Source organism: Trachymyrmex cornetzi, unplaced genomic scaffold (genome assembly GCF_001594075.2).
Source record: "Trachymyrmex cornetzi isolate Tcor2-1 unplaced genomic scaffold, Tcor1.1 scaffold59, whole genome shotgun sequence".
Taxonomy (NCBI): Eukaryota; Metazoa; Arthropoda; class Insecta; order Hymenoptera; family Formicidae; genus Trachymyrmex; species Trachymyrmex cornetzi.
This window is the reverse complement of record NW_017299903.1, coordinates 258,843-278,907: the sequence shown is the minus strand read 5'-3', so window position 1 is coordinate 278,907 and position 20,065 is coordinate 258,843. Positions and strand designations below refer to the sequence as shown.

The 20,065-nt window shown below is 32.3% G+C and overlaps 2 protein-coding genes across 4 annotated transcripts in view; one reads left to right on the top strand and one right to left on the bottom strand.

Moving 5' to 3' along the window:
* Positions 1-20,065, bottom strand: part of raskol (Ras GTPase-activating protein raskol) — a 152,708-nt gene that overhangs the window by 89,872 nt on the left and 42,771 nt on the right. The window contains exon 1 of one of the 3 annotated variants that reach the window (XM_018515724.1): positions 3,620-3,630. The exons of the other annotated variants lie outside the window; for them this stretch is intronic. The gene's annotated coding sequence lies outside the window, so the exon portion shown is untranslated. Of the gene's footprint in view, positions 1-3,619; positions 3,631-20,065 lie in introns of those variants that run through there. 3 annotated transcript variants of the gene reach the window in all.
* On the top strand, positions 2,054-7,055 carry LOC108766433 (uncharacterized). Its single transcript, XM_018515730.1, has 3 exons — positions 2,054-2,236; positions 5,607-6,370; positions 6,419-7,055. Exons 1-3 carry the CDS (start codon positions 2,190-2,192, stop codon positions 6,892-6,894), a joined length of 1,287 nt encoding a protein of 428 aa, XP_018371232.1. The 5' UTR covers positions 2,054-2,189; the 3' UTR covers positions 6,895-7,055.

The window sequence follows — 20,065 nt, the reverse complement described above, 5'->3', positions numbered from 1 at the left end:
TTCAAATCTTGCGATTACACACATCAGTACGGGCATAAAAATTGTAATTGCTTGCAGGAAATTACAAGATCGCGGTCTTGCATTCGATCTCAGAAGTGATTAAATGTTAAGCATAACTTCCCATACGGTACTCTCATACAGCGAAACTCGACGCAAGTATAAGGAATTAACGAACTATACGTGGCGTACGTTTTTGGATATATAGAATATAATTATTATAATTATATCAATTAATTTAATAATCGACAATAATTTGAAAATAAGTGCATACATGAATATCGAAGACAAAGAAAAAACCTGCATAACATACAATATATCGATGGACAAACATATACAATATTTGTGCTAAAAATACATTAGTGTGAAGATATTTCCTTGTTGTTCTTATATAAACTCGATTTGTTACCTTATTAGACGATCGGAGCTAATAGATGCAATATATTCCGATAATAACAGTAAACTAATTATCAGTATATATTAAATCCTTGTTATTCTGGTAATTTTTGCTACAAAAATTATATTTATGTTTGCGTGTTTTGTGTATATTATGGAGATATAAAAACAAAATATCTTTGCAAATAAATATAGAATCATTTTTCCGTATTTATACCACACAAGTCTAAAGTTATATTATATTAAAAAATTTTTATTTTCAATTGAAACTTATAACTCTTGAGGTCACATTTACTGCATCACTGATTAGTAAAAAAATATACGTACGTATAGGTACGTGATTAGTGCGACGTAATTATTATAGCTGTGGTGTACAATGATGCGGCGCGATTCACCGACCGTACATTCCATTACGCATCCTATTATCGGCGGCAATTAACGTGGCGCTATCTCAATTCCGGTTCCTCGACCGTACGCAGGGAGTAAACGTCGGATTTTACGACGAGATTAAACAGGGGAGAAAGGAGAGAAGAGAAAAGGAGATTAAGGAGCGCGAGGGATGAACATTGAAGGAACATGAATTACGTGTGGGAAGACGGACCTTAGCGGAGTGCGTGTAGGCGAGGTCTCAACGAGCGTCACCGTCCACATCCTTCGTTTTTCTCATTCCTCATTTTTTTTGCAGTCGCCACCTTGTCGTGTCTTGACAACGCTGGCAAAAGAAGAATGATGACGAAGATGGCTCGAAGACAGGCTAAGGTGATGATAGCGATGTAGACAAGCGACAGAATCAATTTGTTCAGAGACTAAACCTCAAATTTAATTCCGTGTTTCCTATATCATGTACTAGATAGTTTATAGATTCTTCCTACTAGTTTTTAATTAAAAACTAAATTAATTCCAATAAGTATATATTATTAACTACTATTAATTCTTCTTAGTACCTACCTATAAAAACTATAATAGAAAATGATTAAATAAAAGAAGGTCATAGTTGAATCAGCAAATCCTGCGTTGTAATCTGTCAATTTATGACAATTCATTAATATACAGATATTGGATTATAAATTTTATAATTCATTCTGAACTAACCTTCTAATATGATCTTTGCATAAAAATTAAATCAATTTAAGTAAAGCTTGTTATTCAGATACAAAAGAGCAAGAATCACGAATAAACTTGTCGACGTCGACATCGACCATTGCTCCCGTTTTCTGCAGAGCGAAAGGCCCTGTGGCTTGTCGCATGTGCGAAGTCGCTTTTATGCTTGTTCTACTGTTCAAGCGGAACGAAACCATATAGGTGCTGTCCATTGCGCTGTTTGAATAAACAAATGCCACGACAAGCTGATATTATCTGCAATATTTAAACACGAGCTTGCCCGGTTGATGCCGAACTTATCTTTAAACTTGTCGAATAATATTTTCTAATTATCTACAGAATGAAAAAAGTAGGTATCTTTGCGTTCCAAAAAGTATTTTCTTATGAATCAAGATCAATACATAAAGATTTAAGTGTAAAAAGATTTAAGTGGTGAATAAAACGGATGAGAATAGAACTGATAATTTAAGTAAATCGAATTTGGAAATAAAAACTCGATTTTTTATTTTCGTTCATTTCGAAAAGACGTTCTCGCTTTGTTAATTTTGGTTAACTTCAAGTGATAACGAAGTGTCAAAATTCCAGTTACAATGCACAAAGTTTCAGGAGTTACAAAATAGATAAATTAACGGTTTAAAGAGATCTTTAAAAATCTTCAACGAAGAGCGCGGAGAAGTGAAGCAGATTTCTACAAGATGACAAAAGTTCTCGAAACGATCGGCAAAGTTACCCACATTAACCTGTATGTTTAGTAGTTGTAATAATTTTTGCTTAAAAGTTTTCAATATATAGAGAAATAGAAAGACGAAATTGGAACAGAAAATTAAATCTTTACTCGATGGCGAATTTTCGCAAAATTAAATCTATGTAAATTGTCGTAAAATCATCGTGGAATGACAAGTCATGACGAAAAATTATGAATCATTAAAAAATGATGTACGTCCTTGTGATAATAATGAATATTTTAGCGTACATCATAAATGATCTATTAGTGTTCAACACTCATAATAGCCCTATACAAAAATTGCACGTTATCGTCGTTCCCCTTGTTAAAAATGATTATTCATTATTAGACCCTAAAGTGGGATGCATTATGGGCGTGCAGTCATATGAAATCGAGCGAAAAAATTTGTACAGAGCCGAATGAGGGCAGCTGTAACATAATGTCGGTAGCTTCTTTCTTCATAGGGGAGTAGTGGAACGATTTGCATATGCTTGCCGGACATTGGGTAGCATGCTTATTTTGGGATTTGAATCGATTGACGGGACGAAGAGATGGACGGACGGACAGACAAACGGACCAGTTTAGTGACCGGTGCAAAATTCGTAAGCATTCGACAATGAGAATCGCATTCGTGATCACGTACCGCGAAGCAACTTTCGTGACTGGCATTGTCACGCATTATTCCGGCTTTACACCTTCATATGAGGATTATCATAGTCATTGTATGTGCCATTTTCAGTCATTAGTTTATAATAGAATTTTTTCTTTCTCGCGCAATTAACATTTAAAATTAAATATTTCATATCTATTTTTTTCATATCTATTTTTCATATTTATTTTTTTCATATCTATTTTGCCAAAATTTTTTCATATATAATATATTCATGTTATGTTATATATTTTAGGCAAGATCCGAAAACCGAAGTTATGTCTGACATTTGTGATAAGATTAGTAAACGGTGAAAGAAATTTTGCGATCTCGAGTAAGAAAATTAATTGTAATTATTTCGTATTTAACTTTATATATATAACATAAAAGATTTTAGAATCTTTGGTCATCCTTAAAAATAAAATTGTATGCACAATTATCACTCAAGTATTAATATTAAACAAAGCTGCATCATATTGCACATACTTGTAAGATTTTGACAGTTACAAATATTCAAACAGCAATGTTGAATGGCGCCATTCATTCAGAAACAGCGTTTTATGAATTACGAGATTCCTTTCATTCTCTTGGCAATGCCACAAAAAAGACCGGACGATGGACGACATCTCTGTATTTCGCTTGCAGGCTAAATCGTCGGGAAAGAAATGTCACAGACTCGTCTCCATATTCGCAATGACGTACGTAGCCGTAAATGAGTCATCATGAAAGAGAGACTTGTCTCCCGTTACCACGCTCTCTTTGCCTTTTTACCATATTTCCTACTTTTCTGTCTTCTGCATATCTTCTTCCTTTCTTCGAGCAGCTGCCTCCCTTTTTTATTTCCCTCATTCTACCTCTTTTACCACGCTTTCTTATTCCTCGCGTATACTTTTCTCTACCCTTTAACGCACGCTATAAGTAAATACCATGAAGCCACCACTTCTGTCATGCGTATTATTTTCTATATAGCCAGCAATTAAAATATCAACGTTTTGAACGTATTCTTTTAAATTGATGATGTTATTAACTATTTTTATTTATTTATTTTTTATTTCTTATACATATAGTTATTTTGTATTTTCGATATTACGCAAAGTTTCGATTATAAATGTGAAACACATATAAGTCTGTACAAGCCTTAAAGATTAGCTTGTTTGTAAAAAAATGTAGAATGTTATCCATAATAAAAAATAGTTGCTACATTATTCAATTATGCGACGGTAAATGCAAACTGGATTTATCGCTTGTCGAAGCGGTGCAAAATGCAAGCTGCCCAACGTAATGTGATTGCAAGCAGATATTCTGTAAAAAAAATATCTCTCCACCGGTTAACAAGTCGGCAACAGGCAGCACAGTCAGCGGTCGAAGTCGCCGAGCGATACAAGACGCGTAATTCGAACCTGAGCGAGCATTGCGACCTTGGGAAACTTTACCACGTACCGCAAAGGTCCCGAGTCTTTCTTTTCTTTCTCGATTTGGACCGCGATTGGAGACCGCGACATTTAACGCGAAATTTATCAGAGAAGGTGTGGCTAAGGGGGGATTTAAAGTAGAGATTTCTAAAGATTCGGACTATCGCGAGATAAAGACATTATAAGTTTGAGTATACGATACGAGCTATATGTTATTTGATTCGATAGTCTCGCAGCCTTGCATATATGCTACCTATCTACCATCACAATTTGCAGTATCCGCCGGAGTGCACCGTGCTAGGGTGCCAGGTCGAAGTCGATCGACCGGTGGTCCAGATCATCCAGGTGTCAGCTGACACTATAGCAACCGCACGGAATTCGTATTTAATTTACTGAAAGAAAATATTGGCTAAATATGGCATAGCATTTTTAATTGGCTGCAGCAGTTAATTTTTGGTTGCGTTAACCTATTGAAATCGTATTATACCTACATATATTGACATTGCGGATAGGTTAACACGGCCAAAAATTGGCTGCTGCAACAAAAAATTGACTATTGCAGTCATTTAAAAATGTTATGCCATGTTTTATTATCTAAATTGCTGCAGCAACCAGTCTTTTCTTTCGTGGTGGAGATGAAACCGTCGTTCGATTCATTCTCGAGAAAGTTCTCGAAAATAAAAAAACACGTGAAACTAATTGATACATTGATCGAATAAAAAATCGAAACTTGACATCTTGAAGAACGTAAAATAATAATAAAATCGTATTCTTTAATAAGTGTAAATGAATAAGTAATAAATGAGTACAAAACTACGTTTTGTCTATTTTTGCAATTTTCTCCAAAACGAAGCAAAAACGAATATATCCATGAAAGATTTTTTTTCTTAGTTTATCGATTCCCTATACACTCTTGAAGTTTGGACATGTAAGTGAAATACCTTGTGGGATCTTTCCAACAAGAGATGATACAGTGTAACACAGTGAATTGCTACATCCTTGTTGTTCGCCAATGTTAAACAAAGATGTAATGATTACTATGTTACGCAGTGTCGCTTGTTGGAGAAATATAAAGGGTGCTCATATTACCTGCAGTGTTCATAATATCTAATCCTACCCTATATCACAGCTGAAAAACAACGGAATCAAAATATTCAAAATAGTAATACTTTATAACTTATACATAGCAACAAATAATATGTGTATCTCTATAGATATTTGATATAATACATACACCTATTATATGCTTGATTTGATTCGAACGATGTATGCACAAATTAAGTAATCGCAAAGGAAATTTTTATTAAAATTTGCGATTTTTTTTCAGAGTGACACCGCAACGCAAAGACGCAAAACAACAAGATAGCTTGATTGATACTTTTCAACTTGGGAGAGATAGATTTATCTTACTTCCAACAACTTATATTTTAAAATCTCATGATCACATTGGTGACGCAACAGCTCTAACTGATAAAGTAAAAGTACCGGTAAAAACTGCTTCGTCTGCAATTCTAAAAACCGACAAGCACGAAATGCAACTCAGCGACTCAAGCTCTAAAATAGTGCATCGTTCATCATCAAAAAAGATTGTAAAGGCATCTTATTACGATGATGACAAATCATCTAAGCAGACAATGATTTTTATCAAATCCATTCCAGCACCCAAGGGTCCTTTGACTAGAGTTATTCAGTGTTCAACAAAGATAAGCAAAGATAAAACTAATTACTGTATTCATTTAGAATCAAAGTTAAAAAAAGATAGTGCTTACAAAATTATTCAGCCTACTGATTCCTCTAAGATTTCTGTTAAAAAAACAAAGATTTCTTGTAAAGGAGCTCTTTCAAAACAAAGTGTTTCACGTCGAAAGTCGAAATCGGAAGTAACACGCCGTTCCCTTCCAGACTGTAAACTTGCACGTTCAGATAAAGCAGATTTGAAAATTGATATCTTGTTCTTCCCAGAGATGAAGGATCCACTTTCTCATATAACATGTAAGAACGGTTTTGATCCTTTCGAAATACCAAGTTCCTTGAAGAAATTCTCAAGAAGATACAAGAAACAAATATGTTCATCCAGTTGTTACCAGCCAGTTCGATCAGCAACCAAGGATGTTTGCAGCGATTTCTTTCCCACTAAAGTTTTGGCATTACATGCAAAGTCTTCACCGACAGAAAGATGTACGATGCAAAAACGTCTCGATAGTCAACGACTTCAACGTCTGCCTTCAAAGCAAATACTGCGAAGTGAGGTCACGCAGATAGAATACGCGAAGTCGGACAAAGCATCCGCGTGTCAGAAGTCGGCGGTAGCCTTTAGGCGTGCTTGCTTAACGCCTGAGATTTCCGGGGATACATCGCACTTGCCTAGCTCGCAAGAGTTGCTCACTCGCTACGGAAAGAACATTCCCATCTATCAGTTGGAAAGATACGAGGCCTGTCGCTCCAAAAGAAACGGTCTTCAAGACGAATGTATTCCACCGCTATTACAAGCTATATTGAAAAAAGAGGAGCAGCAACGCACTTTGGATAAGTGCAGCAAAGGAGAACAGAAAGTAGATCAAAATAGAATGGGTGAATCAATGAATCCAATTAAATTTTTGTTGTACGTAGAGTAATATTTAAAATCAAGAGAATTAAAACTGAATTTTAGAAAAAATAAATAGGAAAACAATTATATTCGCGATTGTTGGAAAACAGTCATGTACGGGATGTTTGATAAATAACGATAAAACTCTCGCATAGGAATAGAGCGGACTAAACTGAGTCGAATAGTCCTCTACCATTTTGCAATTATCACAATAGTTAACAAAATATCAATTAATAAAAATTACCAAATATTGGTTTTCAATAATTTTTATTCAAGTACTATCAACTTTACAGAAAAACAGCAAGACACAAAAATTGTTTAGTTCCTTGTCATAGAACTCTAAAAATTCTTTTCAGAATTTTTTGTCAATTTTTTTGTATTGCATTTTCTTATATTGGTAACTATTTTTACCAACATGAGAAAATGCGGTAATAAAAAATTCAGAAAAAATTCTCGAAACACTACGAAAAGAAAATAAACAAGTTTCGTCACTTGGTGTTTTTTTGTAAAGTTGATAGTACTTGAATAAAAAATTGTTGGAAACCAATATTCGGCGATTTTTAGTATTTAATATCTTATTAACAATTGCGAAAATATATATTGTAAAATGGTTCAGGACTTTTTAAATGATTTAGTTCGTTCTACTTCCTGTGCGAGAGTTTTACTTATCAAATTACTTATCAAACACCCTGTAAATGCACAAAGATATATTAATAAATTGTTAATTTTTAACTATTAACGTTATTAGACCGTAATCTTTTAATATAAAATATATATCTGCGTTTTACATAGCTGCAATCAAAGTTTTATAAAAGTAACGGATATTTTAAATTATTTTATACATATTATTTTGAAAAAATATAATTTTATTTAATATAATACGAAGATTAATACGTTGCAGATAATGGTGCCAAATATTTTACGAAATATATTTTATTTTAGCACTATCGTGTTAAAAAATAATAATGAATAAGATTTTATGATCATTATTGTAATTTCAAAAAGCAAGATAAAAAATATAAATACTGAAATTAGTAGCAACCATTACTAATGTTAAATTTAAAAATTTTTTATCAAATCACAGGAAAAAGTTCTCTTAAAATATTCAAATCGAAAGGATTGTGTGCAGACATAGTTTATATCGATTGCAATTGTTATTATCAGAATGCATTCGACGCAATATTGCTCGCGTATTTTATGCGACTGCAATATTATGCATCATATAAAAGCAGAACGAATACGATTTAATCTCGATATGGTGAAACTGAAATTTTGTAAACCGGTTATATAAAACATGTGCTTTCTCTAATTTAATTTGCTTTCATTTGGTAAATAATACGGTTTTAAAAATATTAATATATGCGATAAAAATTTACAAGATCCTGATATTACATTTAATACTAAAATTAGAAATTATAATATTTACTAACGCAACTTTTTTATGAGCTAGTACAAAATAGGCGTGCACTATGTGGGTGCTATTTAGCATTTGACACTATTAAACTGTACTATAATAACTCACTGTAATAACCTTTTTTTTTGTCAAAATTTATTCGCTTACTTCGTAAACGACGTAAACAGTTATCAATGCAATGACAACCGTTCACAAAGTAAGTGCATGACGAGAACCAATCAGCATCGCGGAAAAGAGACAATGATATAGGGGAGACCGGAGGTTGGTTGTCACAGTTTTTGATTAGTGATTTAAAAAAAAGATGGATGCCTGATTTTGAAATACTATATATACGGTATAATATACCTACATCCTTTAGGTATTAAAAAAAATATTACTCGCGAATTCATGATATTGTAAAAGTAAGTTACTTAATTTTAAATAAAGCTGGGACGAATGATCCATGTGTGTCGTCCAAAGGTACCGAAAATAAGTGTGTCGTTCGAGGGTTAATTGTAGCATAGATCTTCCAAGACATGTCATTTTCTACGAATACAGGGATATCACGGTTAATAATGCCAAAGATTTGTCAGACAACAAAAAATAGGTAATAAGAAAAATTTACTCACCAACTTCATTTAATTAAAAATCGTTATAAATAATATATACAATGCTTATAGTGCAAACCATTTTACAAAACCAGTTAATATTATATCAGCAATCTACAGTAAAAAGAAGAGACTTTTCTGCCATATCCTGTTTGAGTTATAAGCATTTTGACAATCAACCCCGGTCTCCCCTACTTCAAAAGATTCGAGATATTCAACTTTCGATGTGTTAACATAATGGACTTTTTCAAATACGATAAAACGTAATTTTCAGTTAATGTATTAATCATATTCCATAGAATAGAAAAAGTTTATAAAGTTACGTTATATGACCTCGGTGATACATATGGGGCGTATTTTATTAAAAAATGGGAAATTGTGCATGAAATACTATATCAGATATTTTCGTTTGATGGTGCAAAAGAGGATCGCTGGCTGAAATTTCAAAAAGAGGCCAAGAATAATAAAGGTCTGAGAGAAGCGTTAATTGACTCTAACATAAAAATAACACTTTTGCATTTGGAACTTTGCACGGGAAATATGATATGAAAGTACAAATGTCACGCGTAACGGATTAGTATTCCTTTCACATAGTTTCCTCACATTGAGTACATACAACTAAACGCTTCTACTTTGTGATTCTCTGCGTGCCGTGACGAGCAAGTTACGGCGATAACATAGAAATAAACAAAACGTTGATCCAGCCGGAAGTCGTCGCGTGTAGGTGCTCGCTCGCGCAACGTTGAAAGGCGACTTTATTTCCGGACCGTCGAACATAATACGCCGAAATGCGTTGAAGGTACATATGCTTGCTCGGTAACAGAATCTAAAATTAGAGCGAACTATTCTGGCCTCTCCTCTGCACTTCCAACGGATTCTATTTACATGTGTTCACATAGCTTACTATAAAGTTGTAAATCGTATTAATCTTTCATTATTGTAAAATGTACACTGAGAGAAAAATGTTTGGTATTTGTAACTGTAATTACATATCACTATAATTATGTTTACTACTATAATATTACTACTATAATAATAGTAACAGTAACTATGTATATAGTTCTAGCAACGAATGTATATAGTTGACAATCTAAAATGACTATAATTATAGTTGAAATTACCATAAAAATAGTTAAAGTGACTATAATTTTATAGTTATATTTGGGACCAACCATATTTTTTATGGTTGGTCCCAAATATAACTATAAAATTATAGTCATTATAATTATAGTCATTTTAGATTGCCAACTATATGTATAGGGTAAAAGCAGGGATTATGGAATAGCTTTTTTTAAATTAACACTGCTCCGATATGAATGCATATAAAGACTTCAAATTTACACAGAACTCTTGAGGAATATGTTAGCTAAAACATCCAATAAATGAAAGTCGCCAAAATTTAAGTCCAACGTCAATATTAACAAAAAAGTTAAAAGTGAGAAAATGGGGTGGGGGGTCTAAAAAATGGGATGTAGGTAATATGGAATACCGATGAAATTTTGATTAGTAATAAATAATACAATAAATAAAGTCCAAATTTGTTTATTTACATAAACTGATCAAGAAAAATAGAAAACTGTTCAATTTATATATATATATATATATATATTGTACAATAACACAGAAAATATAACAGCATCATTACGAACGTTATTACGCATGGACAAATAAAAAATCGCAAATAAGCTGATAAATCGCAAATAAACTGATATAGAATGCATGCTGTAATCTAACCTAACCTAATCTGATCACGAATAAGTTGCTATATGCATGGAATCTATTCTCAACCATCGATGTATTCCACATTACCTGCATGTCGTCATATGACAAATAAAGTCTTTCCGTAGCAATAAACAAGTTTGAAACAGCAATTAATCTGCATAATATTGTTCATGCAACATTATTAAAAGCGTCTGTGCAATATAAGCATTAAAAAAACTTACCTTCAATTTGTGAGAACACTTTTTAGAAAAAGCTGCCGAATCTTCTGACGTAACGAAAATGAATAAATGTTAATTGTAGCAAAACGGTTGGTCGGACCGAGTTCATTGTTTGTTATGACATGTTTGGTAACAGTTGAAATAATTTTCAGCGATTGCCGCCAGGTTGCAATGCTTTGTTTAAAAAATAAGCCACTATTCCATATTAGTAGCCTATGCCATAATCCCTGATTTTACCCTACATTTGTTGCTAGAACTTATACATAGTTACTGTTACTATTATTATAGTAGTAATAATCATAATTATAGTAATATATAAATACATTTACAAATATCAAACATTTTTCTCTCAGTGTATAATGCAATTCTTCATTAAATAAAAAATATAAAAATATAAAAGCTTATTCCTCTTTTATATCCTATTATTTTTGCCTTTAAAAAAAGAAATCCAAATATACAATCTAATGAAATTTAACGTCACAATTGATATAAATTTAATTACGTTTGTAATATATGAGCCGTTTATTTTGAAAGTGGCCTAAGTCCATTTTTCAATGTTTTGTTGTTGACCTTTGTAGTAGCGTGTACAACTTGAAGTTAGCTGTCATAAACAACATTTTTTCTTTAACGGACTTAGGTCACTTTCAAAATAAACGGCTCATATATAAGATAAAAATGTCGCTTGACATTGTTTAAAAGTTAAAAAAAGAGAATGAATTCTACTACTAAACTTGTGCATAAGGAACAATATTTAAAAAATTTGATGACTGGCTCAATCGTTTTCGTAATCAATTTATTCAGGATATAACAGTCATTAACGCAATATTGTAAGAATCAATGAGTAACTATCGAGACTTATTGTTAGTTTGCACTTCAACGGAGGTTTGCCACAATAAAGTTCGCGCGAGCTAGAAACGCGTCTTATTCTGGGCTTAAAAACGGCTCAGTGGCCCGGGTGGTCGGCGATGGAATCTACATGGAGAATTACACGTGAATCGATATGAACGCACGTGTGGAGACACCGGAACGGCGTCGGAGACAGGAAATATAACGGAGTGCGCAATCTACGGCTGCGTACGCGCTACCACTTCCGTTACCTCCGCTCTCCGTAGGCGAACGAGCATTTGCATCGAACATATTTGCATCGCGACGACGGGTCCTGAATAGAAAGAGGCCAAGAAAGAAAGAAAAGAGAAGAAAAAAGCGAGAAATACAGCAACGCCGGTCTAAAGTAACCATGCCGATGTTTCTCGCGATTCCTCCCTTTATCTGCCATACCTTGCGCGCGCGTTTGTTCACGAGATAGAAATTCCGCGCTAGGATCCGCCAGGCCAGGAATGCTCTCACCAACGCCTAGGAATAAATTTGCAAATACTATTTAAACGTTTTACAAACTCTCTCGGCATCGCGCCGACAGAGAACTGGAATTGTGAAATGCAAAATTTAAAACTATAGAAAAGAATTAATTGCTACTTTTTATTTTTTGATATTTTTAGTTATTTGAAGCATTTTAATATTTTTTTACAATCTTTTTTCCCAGTACTGAAAAAATCATTATAATTTCTTAAAAACTTATATCAAGCGATATATCAAGATGATGCAGATAAGCAATTAATTAATACATCTTTTTCTTTCTTGTTTCATAATTATATTATCAAACAATTATTTTGTCTTATAATAATAAAAAATATAAATAGTTTTAATTATACTTTTCCAAATATGTCAACAAAATATTATACATGACAATATTTCTACAGATAAAGGAACATTTTCTCTATTTCCTTAATCGAAGTAATAACCAAACTTGTTATTACTAATAGTTACAAAATTTTTATTTTTTCTTTAATATAACAGGCTATTATTTTTTTTTAATTCTTGCCTCTCATTATACAGCATCCGTGTTTAGTGTCGGTGTTAAGTTCGCGGAAGATGGGAGTGATTTAATGCGTCGCAATTAGTAGAAGAACAGCGTAAATAGTTCACAGTTACGTATATCGTTCGAAACATAAACTTTGGCTACGATCAAGTAGGCTGATGAAGCTTTTTTGCCACTTCCAGGATATCATGCACGAAGTTACAAGGTGTGCCTTGGAAGCGCTTATATCTCTCCGACATATCGTCGACAGGTATTAATTCACTCACTGATGTGAGTACGGTTTCAAACTCCGTATTGATGCGTAGCGTAGGATGACTGCACTGTATAATTTATGCGTAATAATTATAATAAGCAGTAAGTCACTTCTTGCCTAGATGGAGGTGGTATAATTCGTATAAACTGCATATCTTCAATGCAATATGCATAATTATTCCCTACTTATATCGTAATGCAACCTTAAGTTTATAATTTGAAAAATAACAAATGAATAATAGCTAATAATTTTTTCTGCGTCATCTTTACTTTATGGCGTTTGTGAAAAAAAAAAATATATTTATAAAATGTATATCTATATCGATTCTAAAAAAAGATATTTATACCCCTATCATAATTTTGTTCTCTTATACAGTTTATACAAAATTTTTTACTATAGAATTTATTATTTTCATATTCATTAAAATTAAATTCTGTTATTTAAATATTAAAATACTTACGATTTCTAATATTATATAAACAATAATATTTAATTTAAAATGAAAAGGTTTTCTTGCTCATAATTTTTTATTTTGATCACAAAACGAACATCTTTCTTTCTCTAACACTTCACGCTTCTCGGTCGTGAAGATAAAAAAAACAAATACATGAATCAACTATCGGAATAGAAATCTCAAAATAAAAAAAAGGAGATTTTTGGTAAGACCGAATAAGTTGAAGTAAAAAAGATGATGTGGAGACAGGACAAGCGTAATAGGTAAAGCAACGAAGATGAAGCGCGAGGTGCGGAAGTGAAAATCACGTGTGATTGGAAAGTATGGTATAAGATAATATTGTCAGTAACGAGGAATCTTATAGGAAAAACATGGATATCGCGTTAGTTGAACACGATATTCATTTTTTTTCCTATAAATTAAACGCGACATCTAACATGCACAAAGTTCTCAAAATTAGAATAGAAAAAGATAATTGTAAATGAATGTAGAACGATGTTATAAAAGATTTTATAAAAAAATCTTTGCATATGTATCTGTTCTTTTAACCTGTTCCGTGTTCTTAACTCTTTTTCGAATTAGAATAACATATTCGATTATATACAATATACCTTTAATTAATTAAAATCGTAATAATTATATATAATTAACAATCAAGTAATTAATCCGTAGCCAATATTTTTAATTCTCTTAATGTTATATAAATGTTTACGATTTATGTATAAAAATAAATATTAAAAAATATAATTTCTAATCACATATATTATATAAAATTAATAATTTTATTTTATTATAAACAAGCATGCAATAATCAATTAAATTCCTCAAGCAATAATGAATTAAATAATTCATATACTTATACATGATGTGTATGCGTATACCATACGTTTATACCTATACTTTTTATACATTTACATATCATTTATTTGTATTCTATCAAATCAAATATCGCAACTCGAGATTCAATGATATTTTCTGTCAACAGAAAAAGGGAATCGAAATATACTGCTACATCCCTGAGACAATGACACGAAGAAATAGTACACGGAGAGGAACGAACTAGTGAGAGAGAGCCAGCAACACCAGAGTGTAGTCGACAGACAGAGAGTACGTGACTATGCAACCGCAGAAGATGCTCAATTCTAGCAAGTTGAAATACAAGGCAATGCAACATATCGTCGCTATGTATCTCGGCTACAAAGAAAATGCAAACTGATAGTACGCACTGAGAGAAAAATGTTTAGTATTTGTAACTATAATTACATATCACTATAATTATAATTATTACTACTATAATAATAGTAACAATAACTATGTATATAGTTCTAGCAACAAATGTATATAGTTAGCAACCTAAAATGACTATAATTATAGTTATATATTTTTATGGTTGGTTCCAAATATAACTATAAAATTATAGTCACTTTAACCATTTTTATGGTAATTTCAACTATAATTATAGTCATTTTAGGTTGCCAACTATATACATTTGTTGCTAGAACTATATACATAGTTACTGTTACTATTATTATAGTAGTATTAATCATAATTATAGTGATATGTAATTATAGTTACAAATACCAAACATTTGTCTCTCAGTGCGGAAAAGTCGTCATCATGTACGCTGACAATTATCGTTACAAATCGAAGGGAGAGGATCAATTCGCAAGTGTAAAATCGTGTTAGCGACGGTTATTCAATTCGTTGTGTAATTTTTGTTATGTTACAACACTTTCTCTCTCTTTCTCAGCGCCATACATTGTGCGATGTGTTGTTCGTGACATTGCAGAATCTCATGCGGACTTCTATATGTTTCGTAGCAAATTTTCTATTCTATTGTCAATCAGCTATGTTAAAAAGTATGAAAACGTGACAGGAGAGAGAAATATTATTATCAGATCAACAAAAATATTACGCAATATTGTTTCTAATTATTTATCGACTAAATATAGATATAAATCATAAGTTTTCATTAAAATATAAACATTAATTGCAACAATATTGTTTTTTTAATAGTACTGCAATATTCTCCAGGAAGGTCTGTATCTTCATTAATCATATGCTTAGGTACACATCAGGCTATTTACGTAAACGAAGAAATAGCCTCTGCTGTGCACTCATAAATTAACCGCAAGTGGATAAATTTTTGTAGAATAAGACTACCGCGCCGTACAAGCCACTTAGCGCAAAATGGAAGAACTATGAGCATTTAGGCGGGATAATATTACGTCGCTTTCTTGAAAGATAGATGAAGGTTTGCCGGTAAGACGTGGGAAAGAAGTGAGATTTAAGAGTGGAGACTGGCCACGAATTATGTGTTGACGCAATGAAATTAACTCGAAGAGTACCGATGAGTTAACCCAATGTTATTTGTTAATTTCTTCTCTGTGATTTGTTTTTAACAAGATAACATTTGTTACTGGGCTAGATACTAACAAAAAAAGAAACCTATAAGGCATAAACATTAAAAACAAAAAATTTTGAACGATTTTTCTAAATAATACATATTTTTCTTTAGAAAGAATATAATTAACAAAATAAAATTATGTTTATATTTGACCTGTTAAATCATTCATTAATAATTAAAAGCAAGTTAATTATAAAATGTAATCATTTAAGAAACCTATGTGACAGATTAACAATTTAAAAACTCATCTAAAAGCAATAATAAAAGATATCAGTTCGTAAAATGTGGAAATTAACAAATCTGGAGGAATCTGTATACAATAGTTTTCACTTTACTCACGCAGATTTTCGCAATTGGATGCGCATTGAAACCAAGGCAAACTACAGATATCAATAATACGGATCACCATCGTGGATGCTCAGGTAGAGCAAAAAGCGAGCGCTTAATGAATAACGAAAGTCCCTCGAGATCATTAAACAGGGAAGTACTTTCCGCAAAAGTCACGCGACGCTAATCGGTCAACTGATCGGTCAATTGTGCGAACATACGGGCAAGGATAGACGGAATGATATAATACGTATATAGGTGAAACACGGAAGAAGCAACTTTCAGCGGACTTTAAGTAGAAATTAATTTGCTTGTGCGCACGGACGTGCGATGAGTTCCAAATCGAGGAGTACGGTATCACCTCATGCACGGTCAATGATCCAACGAATGGACGACCATATACGACGATCTGATCGTGATCTTCAAGTGCCTACCTTGTAGGGGGTGTACGACCGTTAATAGAGTATACTATACGAGGATACACGCGTCGAAAGAATGTGGGGAGTTTGGTACGATACTTCGATCGTGATGGCTACGATGCCATCACGATAATTATCAGTGATAATTAACGAGATATCACCTTATATATACTACTTATGAAAAATCATTTCCGTCCATCATTTCGAAAAATCGAAAGAAATTATGTATTATTAAAATATTGTTGCACAAGAAAAATATTCTACAATTCCCAAGAAATGTATATTATATAAATAATCTCAAAGAACTCTGTACTAATTGTGAAAAATTAATTAAGCAAAATTTGATTCTAATATTGAGTTGGTTTTCACCTCAATTTTCACATATAATGTAGTTTATAATCTGGTCATGGACATCAAATTCAATATAACAATTTTCGAGATAAGCTAGATAAGATATATCAAAGAAAATGTGCTTAACGTAAAACTTGCGCTCTATAGTGTAACTAGCGAAGTTTTCATAGGTATCGAAAATCATTCAAAATGTCTAATTCGGTCGCATAATTTTCTAATTAATTTAAAAGAAAACAGTATTGATACAGAAAATGATTTTAATGACTCCTACTTTCGACATCACTCCAGCGCACGTGCACAAACACATATGCGCGCACGGATAACATCGAAAATAAGAACATCAAAATAATTATAATATTTTCTGTATCAATATTCTTCTTTCAAATGAATTGAACAATGATAGAATTGAATGAGGTACATTTCGAAGAATTTTCTGAACATATTAAGAGCTTTGCTAATTAATAATTATATAGGTACTATAGAACACAAGTTTTACATCTTTAATGCATCATGACTCAAGAACTGTCCATTATTGAATCTAACGTTTATAACATTTTTTGATATATTGTTCATATACATATTCAGGTTATGAGCTATATTATACGTGAAAATCAATTCAATTTATCGTGAATAAATTTTCGATGCAATTTTTTAATAGCTTATTGAGTTGTCCAAATTTGCAAAAATTATAAACTCTTTCAGTGTTGATGATTCTTATTTTTTAAATATTATAATAAATTTCGTATTAATAAAGAAGTTTCTCTCCAATGTTTTAAATTTTAAGTACATGTCTCTGATACATGCGAAGAAAATCAATTAAAGAGTCAACATGTTATCTAAATGTAATTTATTAAAACTATTATCAAATAAAATTAATTATATATACGCTGTTAACTTTACGTGATATAGTTTAATTATAGAAGATTTCTGTTTTAACTATCATCAACTCTTAGTTCTTACAACGTTTCCAGTATGATCCGTAGTTGACGCCACATGCTGTCTCACAAACTCTCGTGTACCGATCCCAGTGTCGATAAAGTCACATGCTGTATCAGAATACAGCCTCTGACTTATTCAACACTTGATAATATAAATTCTGATACAACATATCAGACAACATGTACTATCTAATAGACACCGTTATGACGTCTTTATATGATATCTTTTTGACACGCAATTGTAGAATATTTTTCTAACATATTCAAATTACACATGATACATATCTATATACATATATTTGTGTATTGATATAAAGTATTTAATAAAACACAATTTTCTCTGTTTTTCAAAGTCTAAATATTTTGCAAAATACTTATTATATGCAATATATATTTTAAATCAGTCAGATTGATTCGCAAGAGATTTTTATTAATTCAATGATAAAATTCGTGTACAAACGTTATAAATGCCTTGCTACCAGAGACTCGCCATTTATCTTCCGCACCGAGAGACACTGCAATAAAGTGAGCGGAAAAATCTATCTAATTTGGCCACTCGACGAACAATTAAATTTTTACGGTGCGGATGAGAAAGGGCCAGGAAAGTAAAAATGCGTCAGCACGTTCCTACCCGTAAATTCCATTACCGTGTCGCTGATACGGGTAACGAAAGTGCGACATGGAAAACAAAAAGTACGAGAATCCGAAAAAAAAAGATATCAATTCTACGAGCGTAAAATTTAAGTTGTTCTTTTACGTCATTTCATAAAAAGACATATCTAACAAATACTAAAAACTTACATATTAGAAAATAACTTTATCGCGGTAATATATTCTAATCAATAATTGTATATCAAGCCTATATTTTTTTCTTTTAAAAATAGATTATGATAATAAAATTGTGTACTATTTTATACTGATAACTAAGTATTGTTTTTATACTTAAACAGTACTATTATTATTCGTTGATTGGTGAATTAGCACATGCATAAGAAAAAAAAAGAATGTCAAGGCGTTTGCGAGCAATCTCAATTGATTACCTAACGAATTAATATTGTCATTATCTTCGCGCCTACAAGATTCCGACCTTGCGATCAATTTATCTATGGTATGTCTACGCTTAACAATGCGCAATAAAGACAGCAGCGAGTCAGAGGTGGACGAGGCTCTCATTATCATTACACTTTCGCCCGATTGTTCGATGTTTCTCTTCTATCATCGTAATTGACGTCATTTTTCATAAAATGCGTAACGTGATGTAACACGGATATAACATCAATCACTATAAGTATAATTAAATCAGGATTTTTCTCTTTGACAATATTTATTGATTAACATTCTGTTTTATAAAATATCTCGCAAATTATTATATTATATATCTACGTTATCGCTTGTTTTGCTATTATACCTATTATAAAAATATATTAAAAAGTATATTATATAAAAGTTCTTGTTACTGACCACATACCTCACGAGAAGTGACACTTCTGCGAACGCATTATGACATTTACTTGAATTAACATATTATCACGCATTTATATGTTCAAGAGCGTTTATATTTAAAGCATTATCCTTCCTTTTCAAGTCGATGGAGACAAAGAGGCAAATATTCCTTGATGCAATGTTATATATGTACAATATATACATAGCCATTATTGTCAACGATAGATCATTGTCATTCCATGAAAAATATTGTTCTTTGTAGAAATTACAGAGGCGATAAGTGTAGGCCGTGCGTTAACGGCAAATTTAAGTGGGACGTTTGAATATTCTCGATTGATTTGCTCAATTAGGAGGCATTATCGAGGTTAATATTATGCGTTAAACTTAATTCCTGGCGTTTTTTCGTCTCTAAAATTGATTTGTTTAGAAGGGAAGATGAATGAATACCTTAATCAAAGTAATTTCCTCCATTTTCTACTACTTTTTTCCATCTCTAGCAACAGGGTAATCCCTGGTAGAACGCGGTGTCTTTCGAGGCGATCCATTCATCCACCCATTTTTGGACTTCGTTGTAACTGGAGAAGTGTGTGTCCGTAAGTGCGTGTTGCATCGATCGGAAGAGAAGGTAATCCGACGGTGCCAAGTCTGGAGAGTACGCTGGATGCGGGAGAACTTCCCATTCAAGCTCGAAAAGTACCTGCTTCACGCTTTTCGCGACATGCGGTCGAGTGTTATCATGCAACAAAATAACTTTGCGTCGATTGTTGGCTACGGATGATCTTTTTTGCAT

What these genes read in the sequence shown, in the direction of transcription:
- LOC108766433 (XM_018515730.1), top strand. Translation starts at nt 2,190, where the DNA reads ATGACAAAAGTTCTCGAAACGATCGGCAAAGTTACCCACATTAACCT. An exon ending in AAAGTTACCCACATTAACCT is followed by an intron (nt 2,237 to 5,606) that starts GTATGTTTAGTA and finishes ATTTTTTTTCAG; the next exon opens with AGTGACACCGCAACGCAAAG. An exon ending in ATCCAGTTGTTACCAGCCAG is followed by an intron (nt 6,371 to 6,418) that starts TTCGATCAGCAA and finishes TTCCCACTAAAG; the next exon opens with TTTTGGCATTACATGCAAAG.